This window comes from Fukomys damarensis, unplaced genomic scaffold (assembly GCF_012274545.1).
Source record: "Fukomys damarensis isolate Sample0158 unplaced genomic scaffold, DMR_v1.0_HiC HiC_scaffold_23, whole genome shotgun sequence".
NCBI classification, from domain to species: domain Eukaryota; kingdom Metazoa; phylum Chordata; class Mammalia; order Rodentia; family Bathyergidae; genus Fukomys; species Fukomys damarensis.
In genome coordinates, this window is record NW_022900935.1 from 63,016,695 (window position 1) to 63,036,487 (window position 19,793).

General features: G+C 57.7%; 2 protein-coding genes across 16 annotated transcripts in view; one reads left to right on the forward strand and one right to left on the reverse strand.

The window, feature by feature from the left end:
• The window catches only part of Card14 (caspase recruitment domain family member 14), a 38,841-nt gene extending 27,585 nt beyond the window's left edge, over nucleotides 1-11,256 (forward strand). For 12 of the 15 annotated variants that reach the window (XM_010618543.3, XM_010618545.3, XM_010618546.2 and 9 more), the window contains 11 exons: nucleotides 73-155; nucleotides 1,813-1,873; nucleotides 2,073-2,271; nucleotides 2,957-3,083; nucleotides 3,369-3,606; nucleotides 4,451-4,514; nucleotides 5,054-5,159; nucleotides 6,825-6,998; nucleotides 8,828-8,949; nucleotides 9,569-9,684; nucleotides 10,193-11,256. In XM_010618543.3, the coding sequence (XP_010616845.3) occupies nucleotides 73-155; nucleotides 1,813-1,873; nucleotides 2,073-2,271; nucleotides 2,957-3,083; nucleotides 3,369-3,606; nucleotides 4,451-4,514; nucleotides 5,054-5,159; nucleotides 6,825-6,998; nucleotides 8,828-8,949; nucleotides 9,569-9,684; nucleotides 10,193-10,397 (1,495 nt within the window). In that variant the 3' untranslated portion in view covers nucleotides 10,398-11,256. Of the gene's footprint in view, nucleotides 1-72; nucleotides 156-1,812; nucleotides 1,874-2,072; nucleotides 2,272-2,956; nucleotides 3,084-3,368; nucleotides 3,607-4,450; nucleotides 4,515-5,053; nucleotides 5,160-6,824; nucleotides 6,999-7,189; nucleotides 7,867-8,827; nucleotides 8,950-9,568; nucleotides 9,685-10,192 lie in introns of those variants that run through there. The other 3 variants (XM_033767801.1, XM_033767802.1, XM_033767803.1) reach the window with 3 other exon arrangements.
• Nucleotides 11,257-11,304: 48 nt separating this feature from the next.
• The window catches only part of Sgsh (N-sulfoglucosamine sulfohydrolase), a 9,551-nt gene continuing 1,062 nt past the window's right edge, over nucleotides 11,305-19,793 (reverse strand). Inside the window, exons 2-12 of the mRNA XM_010618738.3 lie at nucleotides 19,688-19,751; nucleotides 19,389-19,511; nucleotides 19,060-19,196; nucleotides 18,233-18,348; nucleotides 17,610-17,770; nucleotides 16,364-16,469; nucleotides 16,014-16,164; nucleotides 15,361-15,517; nucleotides 14,944-15,025; nucleotides 13,257-13,460; nucleotides 11,305-12,584 (exon numbers count right to left, since the gene is read on the reverse strand). Of these exons, the coding sequence (XP_010617040.1) occupies nucleotides 12,025-12,584; nucleotides 13,257-13,460; nucleotides 14,944-15,025; nucleotides 15,361-15,517; nucleotides 16,014-16,164; nucleotides 16,364-16,469; nucleotides 17,610-17,770; nucleotides 18,233-18,348; nucleotides 19,060-19,196; nucleotides 19,389-19,511; nucleotides 19,688-19,751 (1,861 nt within the window). The 3' untranslated portion in view covers nucleotides 11,305-12,024. The remainder of the gene's footprint in view (nucleotides 12,585-13,256; nucleotides 13,461-14,943; nucleotides 15,026-15,360; nucleotides 15,518-16,013; nucleotides 16,165-16,363; nucleotides 16,470-17,609; nucleotides 17,771-18,232; nucleotides 18,349-19,059; nucleotides 19,197-19,388; nucleotides 19,512-19,687; nucleotides 19,752-19,793) is intronic.

The window sequence follows — 19,793 nt, forward strand, 5'->3', positions numbered from 1 at the left end:
GAAAGTGTTGGGGGCTGCAGGCCTTAGACAGAGCAGCCAAGCATCCTGAGCTACCCCCTTGCTTTGCCGCAGCTTCCCAGAAATCCTGGAGGTGGACCCGGGAGTCCCTCCAGGGGAAGATACAGAACTGGGTTACGAGATCCTCGACAAGGCAGGTGGGTGCCCCCCAGCCCACCCGAACCTCTCTGGAGCAGGCCAGGCGAGGGCCCAGAGTGTCAGGGATGTGCAGGAGACAGCCTGGCAGGTAGGAGGAAATGGGACCCATGCCCCAGGCCTTGACCTCAGCTACCAGGAAAGCCAGCCTGCCTGGTGGCTGCATCCCAAACTCATTTCAGTGTTCAGAAATGCCCGCTCCCGGTGCTCTGCTCTGTGGACACTTGGGCCTCCCAGGGTTTCCAGGGCCTCGGGCCTAGGGCCCTAGAAGCTTCCAGCCAATGTCCATGGTGCACACTAACATCCACTCGCCAAGCGCACCCCTCTTCTCAGACCCTGGCCCTGGAGCCTCACACCTCTCCTGGGGCTGATTTCCTCGAACCTATGATTGGGGCTGTCCCTTCTCCAGTCTGAGCGCCCTGAGTGTAGCCTCGTCACCTCTTTTACCGGTACACACCTGGCTCCAGCTTACATTCCAACTGTAAGCTGCTTCTTGACCACCAAGGGTCACCAGCATCCCACATGCTCTGTACCCCTTACCCAGAGAGGGACACAGAAACAGTCAGATGAACAGAGACCTCAACTCTTGCAGACCCATACACATTTTCATTTGTAACAGTGCCACTCAAGGAATATTTAGCGTAAGCCAGTTGTGGTGGCGCACACCTGTAATCCCAGGACTCGGGAGGCTGAGGTAGGAGGATTGCTGTGAGTTCAAGTTCAGCCTGTGTCACAAAGCAAGACTCTGTCTCAAAAAAAAAAAAAAAAAAAAAAGAAAAAGAAAAAGAAAAAAGTGGCCTGCATGTGAGATTATGAATAAGGAAGTTTGTTCCCCTTTATTTTGCTACTCTCAGGACTCTGGATAATACCTCAGCTTCACATCCTAATAGTGGAAAAAGACCTTGAGTATATCCAGAGTGCATAATTCTTTTTTTTTCCCTGGTACTTGGAATTAAACCCAAGGCCTTTGCATTAAGCTACCTCCCTAGCCCTTTTTTATGGTTTTGTTTGTTTGTTTGTTTGAGACAGGGTCTCAGGAAATTGCTCGGGCTGGGCTGGAACTCACAGTCCTCCTGCCTCAGCCTCCCAGAATGGTGGGATCACATGTGTGCATTCCCATGCCCAGCTTACTTGGCTTTAATTGGATTTTTGGCTATGAGTCGGGCCCAGGCCACCTGTTTCTCACAGGCAGTCCCCGGGTGAGAAGCGCAGCCTCCGGCCTCTGTGGGGGCTGCCCCTGCTCTGTTCTTGCATACTAGGCTGCCATTAATATGCTCCAGCCTGGGAGCTCCACCCTGGAGCCAGTGATTACTGTTGTGTAAAAACACAGGCCCGCCCGTGCAGGGCTTACAGGCCCAGTCATGCCAGATTTGACTTTTCAGTGAAACTGGAAATCCAGATTCTTCCTGTCTTTGATTGAAGACACTGGCAACTCATTCAAATGTCACGAAAGGGCACACGCAGCTGTCACTACTCTGAGCTTAGGAAAGGTGAAGTTAAGGTGATCCACTCAGAGGAAAGGAAGGAGGAGGAGGACATTCTGTCTCAGCAGAGGAGGGGCCGGGGGAGTGCACACAATGGCAGGGAGGGGCTGTGGGGTTACAGAGGTGGCAGTGGTGACCACGAGGCCTGGCCGCTCAGCTCCTGCTTTCCTCCCAGACCTCCCCGAGTCCGAGGGCAGCCTGCAGTACTTTTCCAGGAGCCTCAACATAACAGAAAGGTGAGTAGTGCAGCCTCTGCTGGAGAAGCAGAGTCCAGAGGTGACTGCGGAGTGTGACTGTGTCTCCTCACCACAGGGACATGACAGCCTTTCCAAGATGGGGTGTGGTGGGAGAGAATTCAAGGACAGAGGGGCCGAAGGGGAATGACCTGGCCCCATGCCTGCCTGGGCAGTGCCGAGCGGCCATCTGTCCCTGCAGCAGCATCCCCGCCACTGTGCGGCGCAGGCCAGCGCGCAAGATCCTGAGTCAGGTCACAGTGCTGGCGTTCCAGGGGGCCGCGCTGCTGGAGCAGATCAGCGTCATCGGCGGGAACCTCACAGGCATCTTCATTCACCGGGTCACCCCAGGATCGGCAGCAGATGAGATGGCCTTGCGCCCAGGCACCCAGATCGTGATGGTGAGCAAGCAAGGCCTGGTAGCCAGGACTCCCCGGGTCCTCCTGAGGGCAGGTGTGCAGCCTGGTGTCCCACACCGTCTCGGGCTGATGGGAAGGGCTGCATTCTCCTATAGAAGCGGGTGTGAGAGCTGAGTGTGGTGTGCACGCCTGCAGTCCCAGCACTCTGGGGGGCTGGAGCAAGAGAATCAAGATTGGGAGCCCAGGCTGGGCAACTTAGCTTGTTGAGACCTTGTCTCAAAATGTAAAAAAAAATTGGCCAGGGATTTAGCTCAGTGGTGCCACCGCCACCTGCCTCACAAGCATAATGTCCTGAGTTCAATCCCCGGTACCAAAAAAAAAATTTTTTTTGAAATGTCAACCAGTTCTGGGGATGTAGTTCAGTGAGAAGACCCTGGGGTCTATCCTGAGACAGAGAGCACGATGGTTGCCATGGAGAATCTGTCCTCCGTGGGGAAGGGAGAGATGAGCAATGAGTCTCGGGCAGAAACTTGTGCTGGGCACCCATGCAGCACGCAGGGGCTACGTAGCTGTCCTGGTGAGGGCTCTGATCTTGCGCACATGGCGGCCAGGGACAGTCAGAAGGTTTTACAGTAGGGCCGCCTGCACCTGCCGCAGCATCCTGAATGCAAGCTGTGACTGTAGAGTCCTGGTCATCAAGACCTTTGCCCTCACACTTTGCCCTCAGGTGGACCATGAGGCATCAACACCCTCGTTCAAGGGCACCCTGGAGAATATCACCCTGGAGCAGGCGCTCAGGCTTCTCCGCAGGGTGACCGGCTTCTGCTGCCTGTCCGTGAAGGTCAACACTGAGGGTACAGGCACCTGCCTCTTGTCCAGTCCATCTCGGACCTAGCTGTGTCACACCCCACCCGCCTGCAGCCAGGAGCAGCCTGATCAGGCTGTGCCCCACTCCTGGGATCCCCAAGGCAGCTGGGAGCCCCCCACCTGCTAACTCCAGCACCACAGAGCAGCTTCCGAGACTTTGGGGAGCTCTTCTTTCCCACCCACACTCACCTTCTAGAACTTTTCTTGTGTGGGCTCAGGGGTCTGTGCTCCTTGGACCTTTGGATTTGTTTGTTTGTTTGTTTGTTTATCAGGTTATAAGAAGCTGGTCCAGGACCTGGAGGCCAAAGTGGCAACCTCAGGGGACTCGTTCTACATCCGGGTCAACCTGGCCCTGCAGGGGAGGGCCGAGGGGGAGCTGCAGGTATATTGCAATGACATCCTGCACATCACCGACACCATGTTCCAGAGCCGCAGCTGCTGGCATGCACACCGCATCAACCCATACACCATGAAGGCTGCAGAGCATGGCACCATCCCCAACTACTCGCAGTGAGCAGCTTCCCTGATCTGTGTGTCCCCAAAGAGGCCCACGGTATAGCACCTGCCAGGCCTAGCTCCATGGGGCCTCCGGAGGCTTCTCTCCTACCCAGGAACAAAGGGTGGGAGGATGCACCCCCACAGAGGGGGGTCCCATCGTGACTACTGCTGCAGACTGGGTGCTTGTGGCAGGTTCTCTGGCTCAAGGGCACTGACCTCAGGTCCTTCTAGATGGATGCTTCTCAGGCAGTTCACATCTGGTGTGGAACCAGGCACCGCAGGATGTTGGCAGCATCCCTGGCCTTCCCACCCACTAGATGCCAGTAGCACCTGCTCCCAGCTGCAATAGCCAAAAATGTCTCCGTACATGGCCAGTGTCCCCTGAGTGGAGGGAACCAGTCCTCCTAGTTTGCTCAGGACTAAAAGCCCCATGTCTGGGACAACTCCTTTGTTCTGGGCAGACCGAGCCCGGTGCTTGGACCCCTGGGTCCAACAATGCATTGAAACATTGTTCTAGGCTCAAAGGTCCAAACGCTCAGAGGAGGCCATGCAGCCCAGCCCTGCACCCCTCCATGACCAGATTAAAACTTGAGTGCCCAGGAGAGGCTGCAGTGCCTGCTGTCGGCCTCGCCCATACTGCAAGAATCAAGGCTCGCAAGCAGGTTCCAGGGCCACTTCTGAGCAGCTAAACTAGCATCCGCAGGAGTGGGTTGAAGATTTGGTGTCTTTTCCAAGCCCCTGGGACTCTGAGGGCTGCCAGGGTGTGGGGCGCCCCTGTCCAGAGCCACTTTCCTTGCCCAGTGCTCTTGGCCAAGGCAACTCCAGCATTGGTTCAGGGCCACTCCTGTCCACACAGGGCTCAGCAGCGCCTCATCTCCCTCATCCAGGACATGACTCAGCAGTGCTCTGTCATCCGAAAGGTGAGGCTCCAGGGAGGATCCTGCCTCCTGGGGTGGGCTGGGAGGGAGCTGGCCAGGGTCCTACCTGGAAAGCATGAGCGTCCATCTCTCCAGGGGCCCCCACCAGCCTTGCTGAGGTCTGCGCCCCTCACCCAGCCTGCAGGTTGGGTCCTGCTCACCAAAACTGCTGCTTCCGGGTATCCTGTTCTCCTGTTCTTTCCCTGCTCTCATTTCCTCGAAAGTCAGGCACCTGTGCTGTTGGGATGGGTGCTCTGCTGGCTGCTGAGTGCTCACCTGTTCCGTGCCGGGACTGTCCTTTGTGCATCATGGCAGTGCGAGGCTGTGGGGTCCTTGTGCTGCCTTCTGACTTCTGCAGACTGAGCCTGACTGAGGCTGTCTCCTGAGGACCCTCTCCTGCCTCCTACCCTCTGGCACCAGCTCTGGGCATCTGCTCAGGGCGTAGCCTGACAGTGCAGGGACCATGCTGATTTTCTTATGGGGTGGATGCTACTGATGGCCTCAGCTGCCCTCCTTGTCCTCTTCCGCCCCACCTTTGGCAGTCTTCCGTGGGCCCACAGAAGTTGGTGCGCATTGTGAGCCTGGACAGAGCCAGTCCCTCAAGGTCGTCCTGTGAGGAGGGCCAGGTGGACCCCAGCGGGGTAGAAGGTGAGGCCTGGTGAGGGGCCCCGGGGACTGGGCCAGAGGTGAGGGCCTTAGGGAGCCACTGCTGGTGGTCAGCTTGTTCAGGTGAGGCCCCTCCCACAATATAATTGATGTCCCTGTGCCTTTCTGGACAGCAACTGAGCAGAGTATCTTTGATGGCCTTTAAGCCATCACTCCCTGTTTGTTTTGTTTTGTTTTTGAGACAGTGTCTCATTATGTAGCCCAGAGTGGCTTTGAACTTGCACTGCTCCAGTGTTCCATAGGCATGCACCAATGGGCCCGGCTAAATTTGCCTGCTTGCTTTCTTTCTTTTTTCGATTTTTATTAGTACATGCTTGCAATACATAATGAGTACGTTCCTCACGGGGGTGTTGGCACATGTACACACCACTTCTTAGTTTTTCATCCCCTTCCCTCTATCACCCTCCCTCCCTCTCTTCTTCCTTCTCCTCATCCCACTGTGGTGCTTGGGATGGAGTCCAGGGCCTGGCCCTCACTAGACAAGCGCTGTACCCCAGCTCTACCCCAGCTCTGATGCTCCTGCAAAATAGTCCAGAAATCGTCCCTACAGTTACATCATCAGCACTCTTCCTGGACCAGTAACACCTGAAAACTGCCCAACATTATAAAAACCAATGGACCTTGGGCCAGGGATGTAGGTCAGCGGTGTGGCACCTGCCTGGCAAGCACAAAGTCCTGAGTTCAATTTCCGATAGCAAAAAACAAAACAAAACAAAACAGCCAAACCAGTGGACCCCTGGGAGGCTGAGTAACCAGTGTGTGCACAAGGTAAAGATAGAGGTCAGAGTAGCAGAGTCCTCACAAAACAAGAAAAATTGCCTATGGAAGAGGTGAAATTAGAGGAATGTAAATCATTAGAGTTTATGTTCCCCTTCAAGGTTTGTTTTTGTTCTTGTTTTTGGCGCATAACATGACCGCTTTGAAAACAGTAGAGCAACGTAAAAACTCCAGAGGAATCCACGGCCAGGCAGGGAGGAAGGCGGGGCCTGTGCCCGGTGGGGGGGCCGGTCCAGCAGTGGGCGGAGCAGAAGGAGGGTGTGGTCGAGGTGGGCGGGGCTGAGGGTGGGAATCGAGGCGGGTTTGTTTTTGTTCTTGTTTTTGGCGCATAACATGACCGCTTTGAAAACAGTAGAGCAACGTAAAAACTCCAGAGGAATCCACGGCCAGGCAGGGAGGAAGGCGGGGCCTGTGCCCGGTGGGGGGGCCGGTCCAGCAGTGGGCGGAGCAGAAGGAGGGTGTGGTCGAGGTGGGCGGGGCTGAGGGTGGGAATCGAGGCGCGAGCCAGACAAGGATGACAGAATAAGCTGCAGCCTGCAAGGAAGCAGGACGTGAAAAGCCACCGAGCGTTTCATCAGCGGGCCTAAGGGACTCGCCGGCCGGTGGCTGTGGGGTGCAGGAGTAGTCCTCTTGGAGCTCAGGGCGTTTATTACTAGGCGCTGGGCCGCAGCCCTCCGGAGATCTGGCCCTGCTCAGGCCTAAGGGACTCGCCGGCCGGTGGCTGTGGGGTGCAGGAGTAGTCCTCTTGGAGCTCAGGGCGTTTATTCCTAGGCGCTGGGCCGCAGCCCTCCGGAGATCTGGCCCTGCTCCCTGCCGCAGCCCGCAGCCCGCAGCCCGCAGCCCCGCCGCTCAAGCCCCTCTCCTCCGCAGACCACGCCAGCGTGTGCTTCTGGGCAGAGAGCTGCTTCACCCTGGCGCCCTACACCCAGGTGCACCCCCACAGGCCCAGCCGGCCCCGGCCTGTCATCTTCTCGCCCAGGATAGTAGGGAAGATCCTGAGCAGAAAGCTGTGCCTCCTCCAGGGATTTAAGAAGTGCTCCGCAGGTACACTCTACCCTGTGAGGCGTGGGTGTGCACGTTCTGTGAAAGGGCACAGGACTCTGCCTGTGTGTGTATGTCGGCACGTGTTGGTGTGTGGCACATGCTGTGTGTGCGTGCGCAGGGCCCAGCCAGGCCTTTCAGACGGTTCCTCCGCCTTCAGGGGAGTAGCACGCTGGTTCCTCTGCGTTTCCTAGGGCTGCTGTTAACAACCACCGCGGCCTGGAGAGTTTGAAGGACAGAAAGTAGTGTCGCGGGGTTCTGGAGGGCAGACATCGGCCCCCGAGGTCACAGGACCATGCTGTCTGGGGCCAGTGCAGTGTCTCCTTGCCTCTCCCAGTGACCTTGGCATCCCTTCACCTGGCTGCGTCGATCCACACAGCCCAACAGTCGTGGCCTTTTTCCTCCTGTGTCCCTGTGTCACCAAATGGCCCACCCTCATCCAGTGTGGCCTCGTCTGGCATTCTGCGAAGACCCTATTTTCTAGTAAAGCCTCTCCCGAGATCTGAGTGGACACAAATGAGGCGCGTCATCCCATACAGCACAGTCACGCTGGAGCACGGGCTCACCTGGGTAGCACAGCAGGACGGCACAGGCGCGGGAGCATCTGCTCAGGAAGACTTGGGTTGAAGAGGGGCCTGGTCTGCTCTGAACGACCACAGAGGAGCAGATGAGGGAAGTGAGGTCCAGGAAGTTCCTCATCAGGGCACCTACCACGTGCAGAGGCTTGGTGGGGCAGCTGGAGATGCTGAGTCCGAGAGGCCCCTGAGGGGCTCTTTTAGAGGCAGGTGCCTGAAGCCAGGTGAAACGGCACACACCTGTGATCGCAGCACTCTGGGAGGCCAAGGCAGGAGGGTCACGAGTTAGAGCTCAGCCTGGGCAACTTAGCAAGAACTTGTCTTAAAATAAAAATAAAATAAAGGTCTGGGGATATATCACGGTGCGAAAGCCTTAGGTTCAATACCCAGTAAGGAAAAAGAGACAGAGGAAGAAGGAGGGGAAGGGAAAAAAGGGGGGCTGGAAAGAAAGAGCTGCCTGAGCACAGATGGGAAGGCTGACGGGATGAGCCCGCACAGGCTCAGCAGGAGCTGCAGGACAGGCCAGAGAAGGAGCGAAGGAGTCTGGGAGGCGCAAGGACTAAGCTGGGATCGGGCAGACAGGTAGCCGCTGGTGAGCAGCCGAGGCTGTTGCAAAGGCCAGAGCAGCTGCAGGTGGGCCTGGGTGAGGCTGCGGTGGCAGCAGCAGTGGGCCAGATGTGCCGTTTCATATGATACCCAGGGAGTTGGTGGCCATTTTAAAAACGAGAATAAACATCAGGCACTTCTACAAACACTCATCTGGAAGGCAGGGTGAGGGTGGCTGGAATAAGGGCCCAGCTAGGGACCGGCACCTGGGGCCAGCAGAAGTGCTGGCAGAGCCATCCTGGGAGGAGAGGTGACCCAAGACCTGTGCCAGCCAGAAGGCCAGGATCAATGCATCCAGGAGGGCAGGTCCAGAAGCAAGAGGACCTATTCAGGAAAAGGCAAAAGCAGGGCATCTCCCTCAGGTCTGTTTGGGGCAGGGTCCTCAGACTCCATGCTAGGGTGTCTGAGAAAGGATCTTGCTCTGTTGTGGGGGGCTGTCCTGAACTGGGGTGTCTGGCAGCATCCCCAGCATCACCCACTAGCTGCCACAGCAGACCCCCTCCCACCGCCACTATTTATGCCAAGTGAGAACGTCTCCAGATTCTTTCTGCCGGGTGTCCCCAGGGCTCAAAGTTGCCCACAGACGAAAGCAGTGACTTCAGGGACCCCTGTGGAGCTGGCATATGACCACCCACTCACTGTTGCTTCCAGAGTACCTGAGCCAGGAGGAGTATGACTCCTGGAGCCAGAGAGGGGACATCATCCAGGAGGGAGAGCCGTACGGTGGCCACTGCTGGGTGACCCGCCAAGCTGTGGAGTCGCTCATGGAGAAGGTATGGGATGGCCCCAGAGGCTCTAGGGACAGCAGCTCCTCTGGGGCCAGGGCAGGATTCAGGGGAAAGTGTCTGGGGCCCAGGACACCCCAACGTGGGGCTCAGTGGGAGGGACGTGCAAAGTCCAAGCCTTGTTTTTGCCATTTGGGATCCATGTGATCTCAGTCCTTATGCCTCATTTCCTCAGTCAGATGTTTAGTAAGTGTCTACTAAAGAATGAATGGAGCGGAGACAACCACACTCATGTTTAAAGACTCTTGTATATGAAAGACTCCTGCTCTGAACTGTAGCTTCGTATTACTCAGTGCGGGAGCAGGTCTAACCCTGTGGAGGGGACGGCACTGGAGCTGTCCGCTTCCTTGTTTGTGCTCCATGCAGTCTGCCTCAATCCCACAGGCTTGCAACTCTAGGTCTTCATTTCGGGGGCTGTCAGCTATCAAACAGCTGGAAGCCCTTAAGGCCATACGGCAAGCGCACAGAGCCAGAGTGGCAGTCTCATCCGCATCTCCGTTATCTCCCCTCTCCCGGTCCTGCTCCAGCCTGGCCCACACGGCCCCCCTGGCTCTCTGAGGCTGAGGCCCACCAGCTGGGCTCACTTCATCTTCCTTTCCCCCCAAAGAATACCCACGCCCTGCTGGATGTCTGGCTGGACAGCGTCTGTGTCCTGCACAGGATGGACATCTTTCCCATCATCGTCCACATCTCCACCAATGAGAAGACGGCAAAGAGACTCAGGTAGGCTCCCGCCAGGACTGGGCAGCTGGGTTTGGACGGGCACCTGAGTTCTGGTGGAGCTCAGCACGTGCCTCCAGTGTGCACTGAGGGGCTTCTTCTGGACCCACGCTGCTCCTGCCTCTGAGGTGCAGAGGGCACCCTCGCCTCCACCTCTGGACAAAGTCCCTCTGCCCTAACTCCAAGGCCACACAGTTTCCGGCACTGTCTCTCCATGAGGACCCAAAGTACTGAAAACTACTCCTGCACTTGGTTTCTGGCTAGGACAAGCAGAGTCCTAGCACACTTATACTCTGGGGAGCGAATCTCTGTTCTAGACACCCTGCCCCCACCAGTGCAATGCCATCTGGAGCTAGGTCCTAGCTCCCTCGAGGTGGGCTGATTGTGTCGCATCCAGGGGTTTTGGGTAGGTGCCGATGTGCCTCCAGCCTGGGCTCTGTCCTGGGCAGCCAGGCGTGGTGGCTTTCCCAGCCAGCCTCTTTCCCTGAGGCCCTACCATCTTGCTGCGCAGGAAGGGCCTGCAGCGGCTCGGGATCTCAGAGGAGCAGCTCCTGGAGGCCTCCAGGCAGGAGGAGGGGGAGCTGGACAGAGTGCCCTGCCTGTACAGCAGCCTGGCCCCTGACGGCTGGAGTGACCTGGACGGGCTGCTGGGCTGTGTTCGCCTGGCCATTGCGGACGAGCAGAAGAAGGTGGTGTGGACAGCAGAGAGCCCCTGATGACAATGTCTCGCCCCTCCTGAGGCTGTGGGACCTCTATATGCCCATTAATGCTGCTTTTCCTCTGAGCCAGGGCCTTGGGCACAGCTGGAGCTGCCCAGCCCACAAGCCCAGCTCTTCTCCCTTGGGGTCTAACCGTACACCCTCACCCCGCATGGGTCCTAAGCGGTCAAGTCCCCGTACCCGCTCACCCTGTGTGTAAGCCACTGCCACCCTTTGCCAGGACTGGGTATGGGCTTCCTGGGGCGCCAAGAACATCTCTGCAGTGTGTGCGGGGCGCTTCCCAGGCCTCCCCAGACCTCCCGGGACACCTGAACAAATGTTTGGTCTGACTGGGAGGGCTGCTCCTTCCTTTCACGTTCAAGGTGTCAAAGGGCACCTTTTGAGCCAACTGGAGCCACTGCCCCAGCCCAAGACAGGCGCAGAGCTGTGCAGCGTGACCCCGGCTGGCTTTTCTCAGTTCCTGATGGCTCAGAGCTGCTTCAGTGCCGCTCAGCCACAGACACCTGCGTGTTCACTTGTGAACCGAGTCCCTGTGATGGCGCAGCATACCCACAGGTCTGTACCTTGTGGCCTCCACGCCTGGCTCTGGGGACCATAGGATTGTCCTGAGAGATGCCTGACAGGACCAGCGGTCTTCTTGGTCTGCAAAACTGTGACCCCCCAGCCCTGTCTGGGCCCTGCATCTTCACCCCACCTCTGGGGTGTGGGAGCAACTCTGCTCATGCCGGTGAGCGCCCCCATGTGCCCTTGACTCCCGCCCATTTCGTGCTGTACACACTGGACATCATTCTCAGTGTCTCTGTGTTAGGGTGTAACCCTAGGGTTCAAGTTGCTATTGTCATCAATGAATTAAGTAAATAGACTTATATTTTACTAAAATAAAGAGATTCTACAGTGCTGGGGCCCGTGGCCTCCTGTCCAGCCCCAGTTTGGAGTTGGTGGGAGAGAAAAGGAGACGGAGCCCAAACTAAAGGAAGAGAGCCTGCTGCCTGGGTTTCTCCAGGCCGAGCTTCTGCTCCCATGGCAGTGGAGGCAGGGCAAGGTATGGAGTCAGACACTGGTGTTGCACAAGGAACCCCAGCCGCAGGAGGAGCATGCTCCCACCTTCACCCTCAGTTACTCTTAGAAAGGATGAGTGCGGATGAACACGGGTGCAAACTCGTACTGCTGAGAACTGGTGAGAACCCTGCTGGGCATACCTCCTGGGTAGGGCTGATGAGGGCAGGCAATGCGGCTGGGTCTGAACCTGCACGGACCAGGTGGCTAAAGGCCACACAGCACAAGAAGGCTCAGCCTCCTCTGGGTGAAGGGCTCAGAAACACCTGCCAGTTCTAGACTTAAGAGCATCTCAAACCCCCATCCCTGCCCCTCCATCTGCAGATCACCTCTCTGAAAGCAGGGGCTGGAAGATCTCACCCTGGCCCCTCCCGAACTTCTGTCTCAGCATACAGCTCAGACGCGAGGCCAGCACTGTCCCCTGAGATGGCACTAGCTGGAGAGGGCCTGGGGACCACGTGTGGGTTTCTCCTTTAGGAGAGGCAGGAAGGACACCCCGTACGTCAAGGAGCCACTTCAGACAGGAGCACGGAGGAGCAGAAGGGCTGGGCAGGTGCCCCAGGGACCATCACAGCTCGTTGTGCAGTGGCCGGCACTGTGGAGAGAGCTTTTCTTCCAGGACGCCGTCGGGGGCACACACCCAGGGGTCATGGGTCTCCCACTGCCATTTGGCCAGGCGGGTCTTTAGCATCTCCAGCACCTCTGCAAAGTGGGGGTCAGCGGCCAGGTTGTGGGTCTCCTGGGGGTCACGGCTGTCATCGTAGAGCTCCCAGCGCTCCCGGTAGTAGTAGTGGTGTAGGTCTTTGTACCAGCCGGTAGGCTGGCCAGCCAAGGTGCGGTTCAGGAGGTCCTGAAAGGTGGGCGAGACGTAGAAGTCCTGGTCCACAGGAAACGGCATCCTGAAGCTGAGGTTATGCACAAGGCGGAAGTTCTGGTGGTACACGGCGCGCATGGGGTAGGACATGGTGACCTCATGGTGGCTCTGGCTGCCGAAGATGGTAGCCCAAGGGGGCTCTGTCTCTAGTGCTGGCAGGAGTGACCGGCCTGTGAGCCGGACAGTCTTTGAACCAAAGATGGCATACTTGGGGTAAGGGATGGTGAACCAATCCAAGATGGTAGGTGTGAGGTCTGCAAAGGAAACGTGTCACAGTGAGGTTGCTGTGGGGCACTGGAGCCTGCTCTGGAAGGGCTGAGTCTAAGCCCCTCACAGCAGGGACTGCTGCCTGCACTGACCCCCTACAGACCTGGTCATCTCAGGGGCCCTGATCTGGTAGGAGTTAGGGTCCCAGACAGGGAAGGCTCTACTCTGTGCTGTGGTCACAGTGCTCCCTGGCATGTGCGTGGGGCCAAAGGGACTGGTGGGCCCCAAGCTGGAGGGAACCCACTGGTCTGAGTGGGGCACAGTGCACTTCTGCCAGGGCCACAATCGCCCAACCTCCCAGTTTCCCATGCCTGTGGTCTGTCTGCTTGCGGGCAAGGAGGTCTAGACAACCCCAGGCCTTCTGAAATGCACAGGGTCACAGGGGACCTGGGAGCACAGGAAAGCAGGACAGGATACTGGTCCGGGAGAGAACGGTCCCCAGGCCCAAAGCACCAGCCCCATCTGGGAACCTGCCAGCCACTCTAGGGGCTGTGATTCAGGCATTGCCAAGTCACCCAGATGATTTGAATGCTCATCCCTGAGACAAGGGGCTCTCTTTCTTGTCCTCATGGCAGAAGCATCACTCGAGATCGGAGCAAGGCCTGGTACAAGGCAGTCTGACCATGCTCCCCTCCCCCTCCCACGTAACAGAACCATACCTAGGAGGCTCACGTAGGCCTCGCTGACCTGGCCCCAGCGCTTCAGGTGCTCCGGGGATGACACCAGCAAGGGCTCCGCGGTCCCCGGCCGGTACAGGTTGGTCCTGCCGCTGGGGAAGGGGATCCCGTTGTCCGATGTGAAGATGACCAGTGTGTCATTCAGGACGCCGGCGCCACGCAGCTCCTGCAGCACAAGTCCAATCCCTGCGGAGTGGAGGGGCCGCGGGCGGGCTCAGCCACAGACGCGAGAGAGAGTGGCTTGGGCACGTGTGTCCTCTCTCCACTTTGCCATCTGGCTGCTGGGCTCTCCTTCTGGAGCTCAAGATACCAGCCCAGGTCGCCTCCCCAAACCATCCAGCTCTGCGACCTCGAGCAGGGGGCGTGGGCCTCCAGGGACCTGGCCACCCCCCAGTTCTGGTCATACCCAGGCAGCCCCAACGGCCCCACGCCAGTCTCTGTTTCCTGGAATGTCATGCCTGTCCCGTGCAGCAGAGGATCATTCTAGGCAGGGGCTGGAAGGGAGGATCTCGACTCCCCCTTCCCAAGGCTCCCCTAACTAATGGCACCAACAGAGGCACGACAGACACCAACCTCCTGCAGGGAGCTGAATGGTGCACACCCCTACATATCTATCCGGGACCTGCAAATGTGACCAGTTTGGAAAAAGGGACTTTGCAGAAGTAAGTTAAAGATCTTGGGATGAGATCATCCTGAAGTGTCTGGGTGGCCCCAAGTCCTATGACCGGAGTCCTCAGAAGAGACACAGACAAAAGAGGAAACAACACACAGCAAAGAAGTCATGTGAGGATGGAGCAGAGGCTTCAGTGACATGTTGCAAGCCAAGGGACTCTGGAGGCTGCTACCTCCAGCTGGAAGAGGCAAGAAAGGTCCTCCATTCACACTTCCAGCCTCCACAATCACGAAGGGTGAAAGGCCTGCTATTTTTAAGTCCCAAGTTTGGGGCACGCTGTTGTGGGGGCTGTAAAAAACAAACCCCTTCATGCGGCTCCTGTGTTCTACATCTGCATAATCTACACAACTCCAACCCCCGACCTGATCCAGACTCCTTTACCGAAAGAGCACTTGGAATCTTCACCCAACCTGTGCCGGCCCGGGAGCAATTCTACAGCACAGCCCACCTGGGAGTTGTCCTCTGAATGCATCTGCTCAACCCAGGGTACGGCTGTCCACACGGACCCTCTGCTACAGTTTAGATGTAAAACACCCTCCAGTTTGTGTCCAGAGGGAGGGCTTCTGGAAGGCGCTATACTCCATCCGTGGATTAGAACACTGATTGGTTTAGAGCTGAATGTGCGTTCGGGGATGGGGCCTAGTGAGGGTGTGGCCTGAAAGGAAACCTCATGACCCTGGCCCTTCTCTTCCCTCTGCTTCCTGGCTGCCATGGGACGAGCAGCTGTCCCTTCTTGGGCCTCTCCATCATGTCCTCTCTGCCTTGGAGCCAGCAGATGGACTGAGCCCCCTGAAAACTAGAATCAAGTAAAACTCTCCTCCTTCACATTGTGGGTGTTGGGTATTCTGTTCCAGTGATAAAAAAGCTAATATACCCTTGCTCACACCCTGCCGCTGGTGGGACCCGCCTAGGTTCAACCCTATGTAGCTGGGCCCCTGGCCTAGGGTGGGGACAGAAGCCTTGGCATTCCCTCACTGCAAACTTCCTGGAGCTTACCTTGGTCCATCCGGCCGATGGTGGTGTACTGAGCAGCCAGGTCAGCTCGGGCTGCTGGGGTGTCGGGGACAAAGTAGGGCACCTGGGAAGAGCAGGCAGGGGGAAAGTCAGGCTTAGAACAGACAGAGCGGAATGAAGGAAGAGACCCACCCTTGAACCAGGGCAGGGGGAGGTGCCAGGGCTGTCCTGTAGGCCTGCCACCATCTTCCTTTTGTGAACAGTTTAGCCAGGGCCGCCTACTCTGGATGCTTCACTCTGAGCCTCCAGGGCTTTCGGTGACCCCACAGAGGGGGACGGGGAGCCATCTAGTTAGGGGGTCTCCTCTAACATGTTAATGTCACAAGCATTTTGGGCCAGGGCCGTCCTTGGTTTAGGGCTGGCAGGGGGTTCTGGAAACATGGCAAAGGTCCCTCCTACCACCACATCCTGAGGGTCGTAGGTCTGGGGTGTCCAATCCGGTATATGCCCCATGCCGCTCTCCCCGTTACCAAACTTCTCACAGAAGGCTCCGTACTGGGGCTGAGAGTGCCCACAGCGGTGCGGGTCATGAAAGGCCACATACAGGAAGAAGGGCCTGGATGGGAGGGGGACTCTGATCAAGGTCAAGGTCAGCCGAGCTGACCCTCCTGCCTGACTTAGCCAATGCCTTGACATTCTACCCTGGGAAATCCTCTTGTGGTTTGGGGATTGGACCCAGGCTCTCCACATTGAGTTATACCTCCTGCCCTTTAAAAATTTTTTAAATTTTGAGACAGGTTCTAAGTTGCCCAGGCTGAGCTCAAGCCGACATTCCTCCTGCCTCAGCCCCTCAGAGTGCCGGGATTACGGGCGTGCACCACCACACCTGGAACTCACAGTGATCCTCCTGCCCCAGTCCCCTGGGTGCTGAGATTTCAGGTGTGCACCACCATGCCTAGCTCAATCCTCTGTTTTGCCTACTGCTGGGATCCCTTCTTCCTCACTAGACTAATGTGGGTATCCACAATCTTCTCCCCGACCCATGCCATCCCTATTGAAGACACACATGGTCGCTGGCTGTGGGGAGGTTACTAGGCAGGGGCACCCTGCACCTGTTATCCTGAGTCTGCAGGAATTTCCGGACGAGCAGCTTAATTCTCGTGATGTTCCTCCCCACCTGGAGCACGGAGCCGTTCTCCTCCGTGTAGGCGAAGTCGAATGGGTACACGGCCTCTGGCCCCACGTGTTTCTTCCCGATGATGCCTGGGGGCGGGTGGAGGAGGCCCACACAGATTTTGCCCTGCCCTTTCTCTGTCCTAAATCCTAACAGTGCTGGGGCTGCCCCTCTCCTCGCCCTTGGCAAGTCAGAAGCTCCCAGCCCGGGTCTTGGGGACAAGTGGAGAAGGAGTAAGAGTGGCTCAAAGGCAGGGGCACCTCCAGGGTCCTCAGGGTCCCCCCTCACCTGTGCGCACACCGGCCAGGCCGAGCAGCAGCGGCAGGCTCTGTACCTTGTCAAAGGAGTTGAAGTGGTGCACGTCCTGGTGCAGCCCATACATGCCGTTCTGGTGCTGCGGGCGAGGGCTCTGTGAGGCTGGGCCCACAACCCCGGCCATGTGCCCAGCAGGCACAGCAGGGCAGGAGCAGAAGAGACAGAGCCTGTGGATGCGCCCCAGCCAGAGGGGTGGCTTTTATTTTCTTCTGCGGATGCATCTGTACCTCCTGACTTTTGTATCACAATCACAGTGTACAATGGAAGAGACAGCAGTTTTGCTGTTTTCATTTCCTGGTTATTTCACATGGTTAAAGAGATCATCATACCACTAAAACTCAAAGGGAAGAGCAGCTTCCCAATTCCGCAGCCAACTGCCTGGAAGTGGCTGCTCCATGGCACTTTCTGCTCAGCCCCAGCCCCTCGTGGAGTCTCTCAGGGGAGAAGACACGTGGAGAAGCAGGGGCTCTGCACCCACCCTCCCAACAGTCCTCTTCACGACATCCAAAGGCAGCAGTAGCCCAAGCGTGCACCGCAGAAGGACGGAGAAGCAAAGTGTGGCTCGTCCCTAAGAGGGGATGGGATTCTCCCGAAAAAAGGGAATTCCAAGTCCCGCCACAGTGTGAATGAATACTGAGGCCACAGTGCTCAGTGGAACAGCCAATCGTGAAGCAGAAAATGCCATCTCACTCTGCTACGGTCCCCAGAATTGTCAAACTCAGAGACACAGAGCAGAACGAGGGATGCCAGGGGCCAAGGGAGGAGAAATTAGTGCTTAGGGGGCAGGTTTCAGCTTGGGAAGATGAAAAGGTTCTGGAGGTGGACATACAACAATATAACTGCGCTCAGTACCACTGACTGCACGTTTAAAAAGGGCTGAGATGGCACATCATGTAATGAGTATTTCATAGTGAAGGGCACAAGTGCCTTACCAGAGCAGCTCTCACTGCCCGGGAGGGTCCACGGTGCTTCCGGCTTCACGCACAAGCCATGCTCAGCCAACCCAATAGTGACCCTATGGGTGACACCTTACTGTGCCCTCCATTTTACAGATGAGGAAACTGAGGCAGAGGGAGACGCTGGAGAAGCATGGAACCAGATCCGTGATGTGTGGGGAGGTCGGCCGGGGTCTGCAGGGCAGAGCGGGCGGGCAGCCCCCCTCCCGGGGAAGTGGAATTCCCTGCAGCAGGGCGCTGGGCCCTCTCTTGGCTCAGCTCACCTGGGGCAGGCCGGTGAGGAGGCTGGCGCGGCTGGGGGAGCAGCTGCTGACGGAGGTGAAGGCATTGCGGAAGGTGAGGCTGCGGCGTGCCAGGGCATCCAGGTGGGGGGTGGCGATGGCGCTGTTGTTGTACACGCCACTCTCGAAGCCACCATCGTCTGCTGCGGAGGGCAGAGACAGACAGGGTTCGGTGGGCTTGGGTCAGGAGGACCAGCCTGTGGGCGAGACCTGGGATCCTGCTGCAAAGGCTTGGGCCGGTGGCACCCTGAGTGGGTGGGACTCCAGGCAGTGTGACAGTGAGGGAGCAGGCTAGTGCAACACCTGACACAATACTTAGGCAGGCATGGTGTGCTGGGGGGCACGGTACTCCAGCAGGCATGCTACCTGGGGTACATGAACCCCAACAAGCCTGAGAGCCACACAGGCATGCTACCTACTGTGCACGGTACCCCAGCATGTCGGCAGGTGGGTGCTGACCCGGTGCATGCTGGGCAATCCCGGGCAGTGGCCAGGAGAGCTGTGCCCAGAGCAGTCTGAGGATCTGCACATGTGCCTCTCGCTAACACACAGTCCCTTCCCCAGGGCCCTGGGGTCCTTCAAGATTGTCTAGTTCAACCTCTCACCATGTACAGAGCAACGAAGCCCAGGGAGGTGAGGTGTAGTGCCTGAGGCCACACGGCTGGGGAGCGGGGTATGGGGACAGGTCTCCTGGCTCCACAACCACAGCAAGTTTCTTCTGCTGTGAAGTTGAAGCTGTCAGGGGTACCCCAGAAAGTGCTGGTGGGAGCCCTAGGGCAGACTGACACTTCCCCACCTGCCTCAGAGGCAATGCCTTCCATGGACAGAGCACTTCCTCCACCCTCCAGACCCACTGGGCATGGCAGGCTGGGAGGGGGGTGCTGGGGCTGTACCCTTTGGGGTGGGGCCTGCTGCTGCCCCAGAGGAACACTGTCCTGTCCAAATGCACTCAGGAGTCTCAGCTTGGGAATGGTCCTGCTACACACTGAAATCCGTCCACCCCAGATTCCTAGGATGAAGGTTTAGCTGCAGTGTGACCATATCTGTTGATGGGGGGGTGAGACTCTGTGGGTGTTGGGGTGGTGTCAGCAGACAGAAGATTATACTGTATAGTACAGGAGACTGTGCAGTACAGGAGATGGAACCCACCTCAAGGCCGGGAACCTGCTACCCAAGCACTCTTACCACTAAGCTGTATTCCCAGCCCTTTTAAATTGTATTTTGAAATAGGGTCTTGTATATAGTCCAGGTTGCCCTCAAACTTGCAATCCTCCAGCCTCAGCCTCCCAAGTGGCAGGGATTACAGGTCCCTGGTTTGTTAATGAAGACTTTAATGAAAGTTAAAAGAAATCTGAAGTCAGGGTGGGGTCCAACCTCATCGGACTGTGGCCTTCCCCTGGCCTGTGGGGACAAGTGAGGAGGAGACCCTCACCATGCTGCCACCTGACCTTGGACTTCAGCTTCAAGTGTGAGAAAGAATTTCTTTGTGTAGGACAGCTGGTCTGTGGTTCTCCGTTCCCAAGCTAACACAGCACCTAAGCCGGGTGCATCTTCTGGGCTCCGGAAGGCCTAGTCCTAGCAACAGTCCCAGCAGGATGAGGGTCCCGGGGCAGATTCATCAGTGCTGAGGCGGCGCCTGGGAGGGGAGCTGTTTATGTTACAATCTGAAGGCTGCCAGAGACCGCAAAATAAATAGAAAGGACTGGGTCTGGCAGGGAGCCAGACCCCAACAGGATTTGGGTTGTCACGGGCCCTGGTCACCCAAACAGGAAGTCTTGTGAACAGCTGGGCGTTGAGGAACCTGAGGTTTCCGGGCGGGGAGAGCTTGGGCAGAAGTGGGCCGGTAGTGGCAGCCACTGCAGTTGGGCCACAGCCCTCTCGGCTCTGCAAAGGGAAGGCCAGCTACAGGGGTAGAGCCCAGGGTATCCCAGCCACGCGTCCTAGTCCCTCCTGGGGGACCTGTGGCCCAAGAGCTCTGCAGAGCCGCTCAGCACGCCAACCAGGGGGTCCACAGGGTGGCTCTGGCTGCTCTGAGGACCGGCAGGGGTGACAGGTCAGACCAGGAGTGGGCCGAAGTGGGAGCTCTGAGGGCCAGGTCGACTCCTCGGGGCCCCGCCGCAAGCCCTAAGGGGCCAGCACCTAGCATCTGCGGGCAACGGCGAGGGG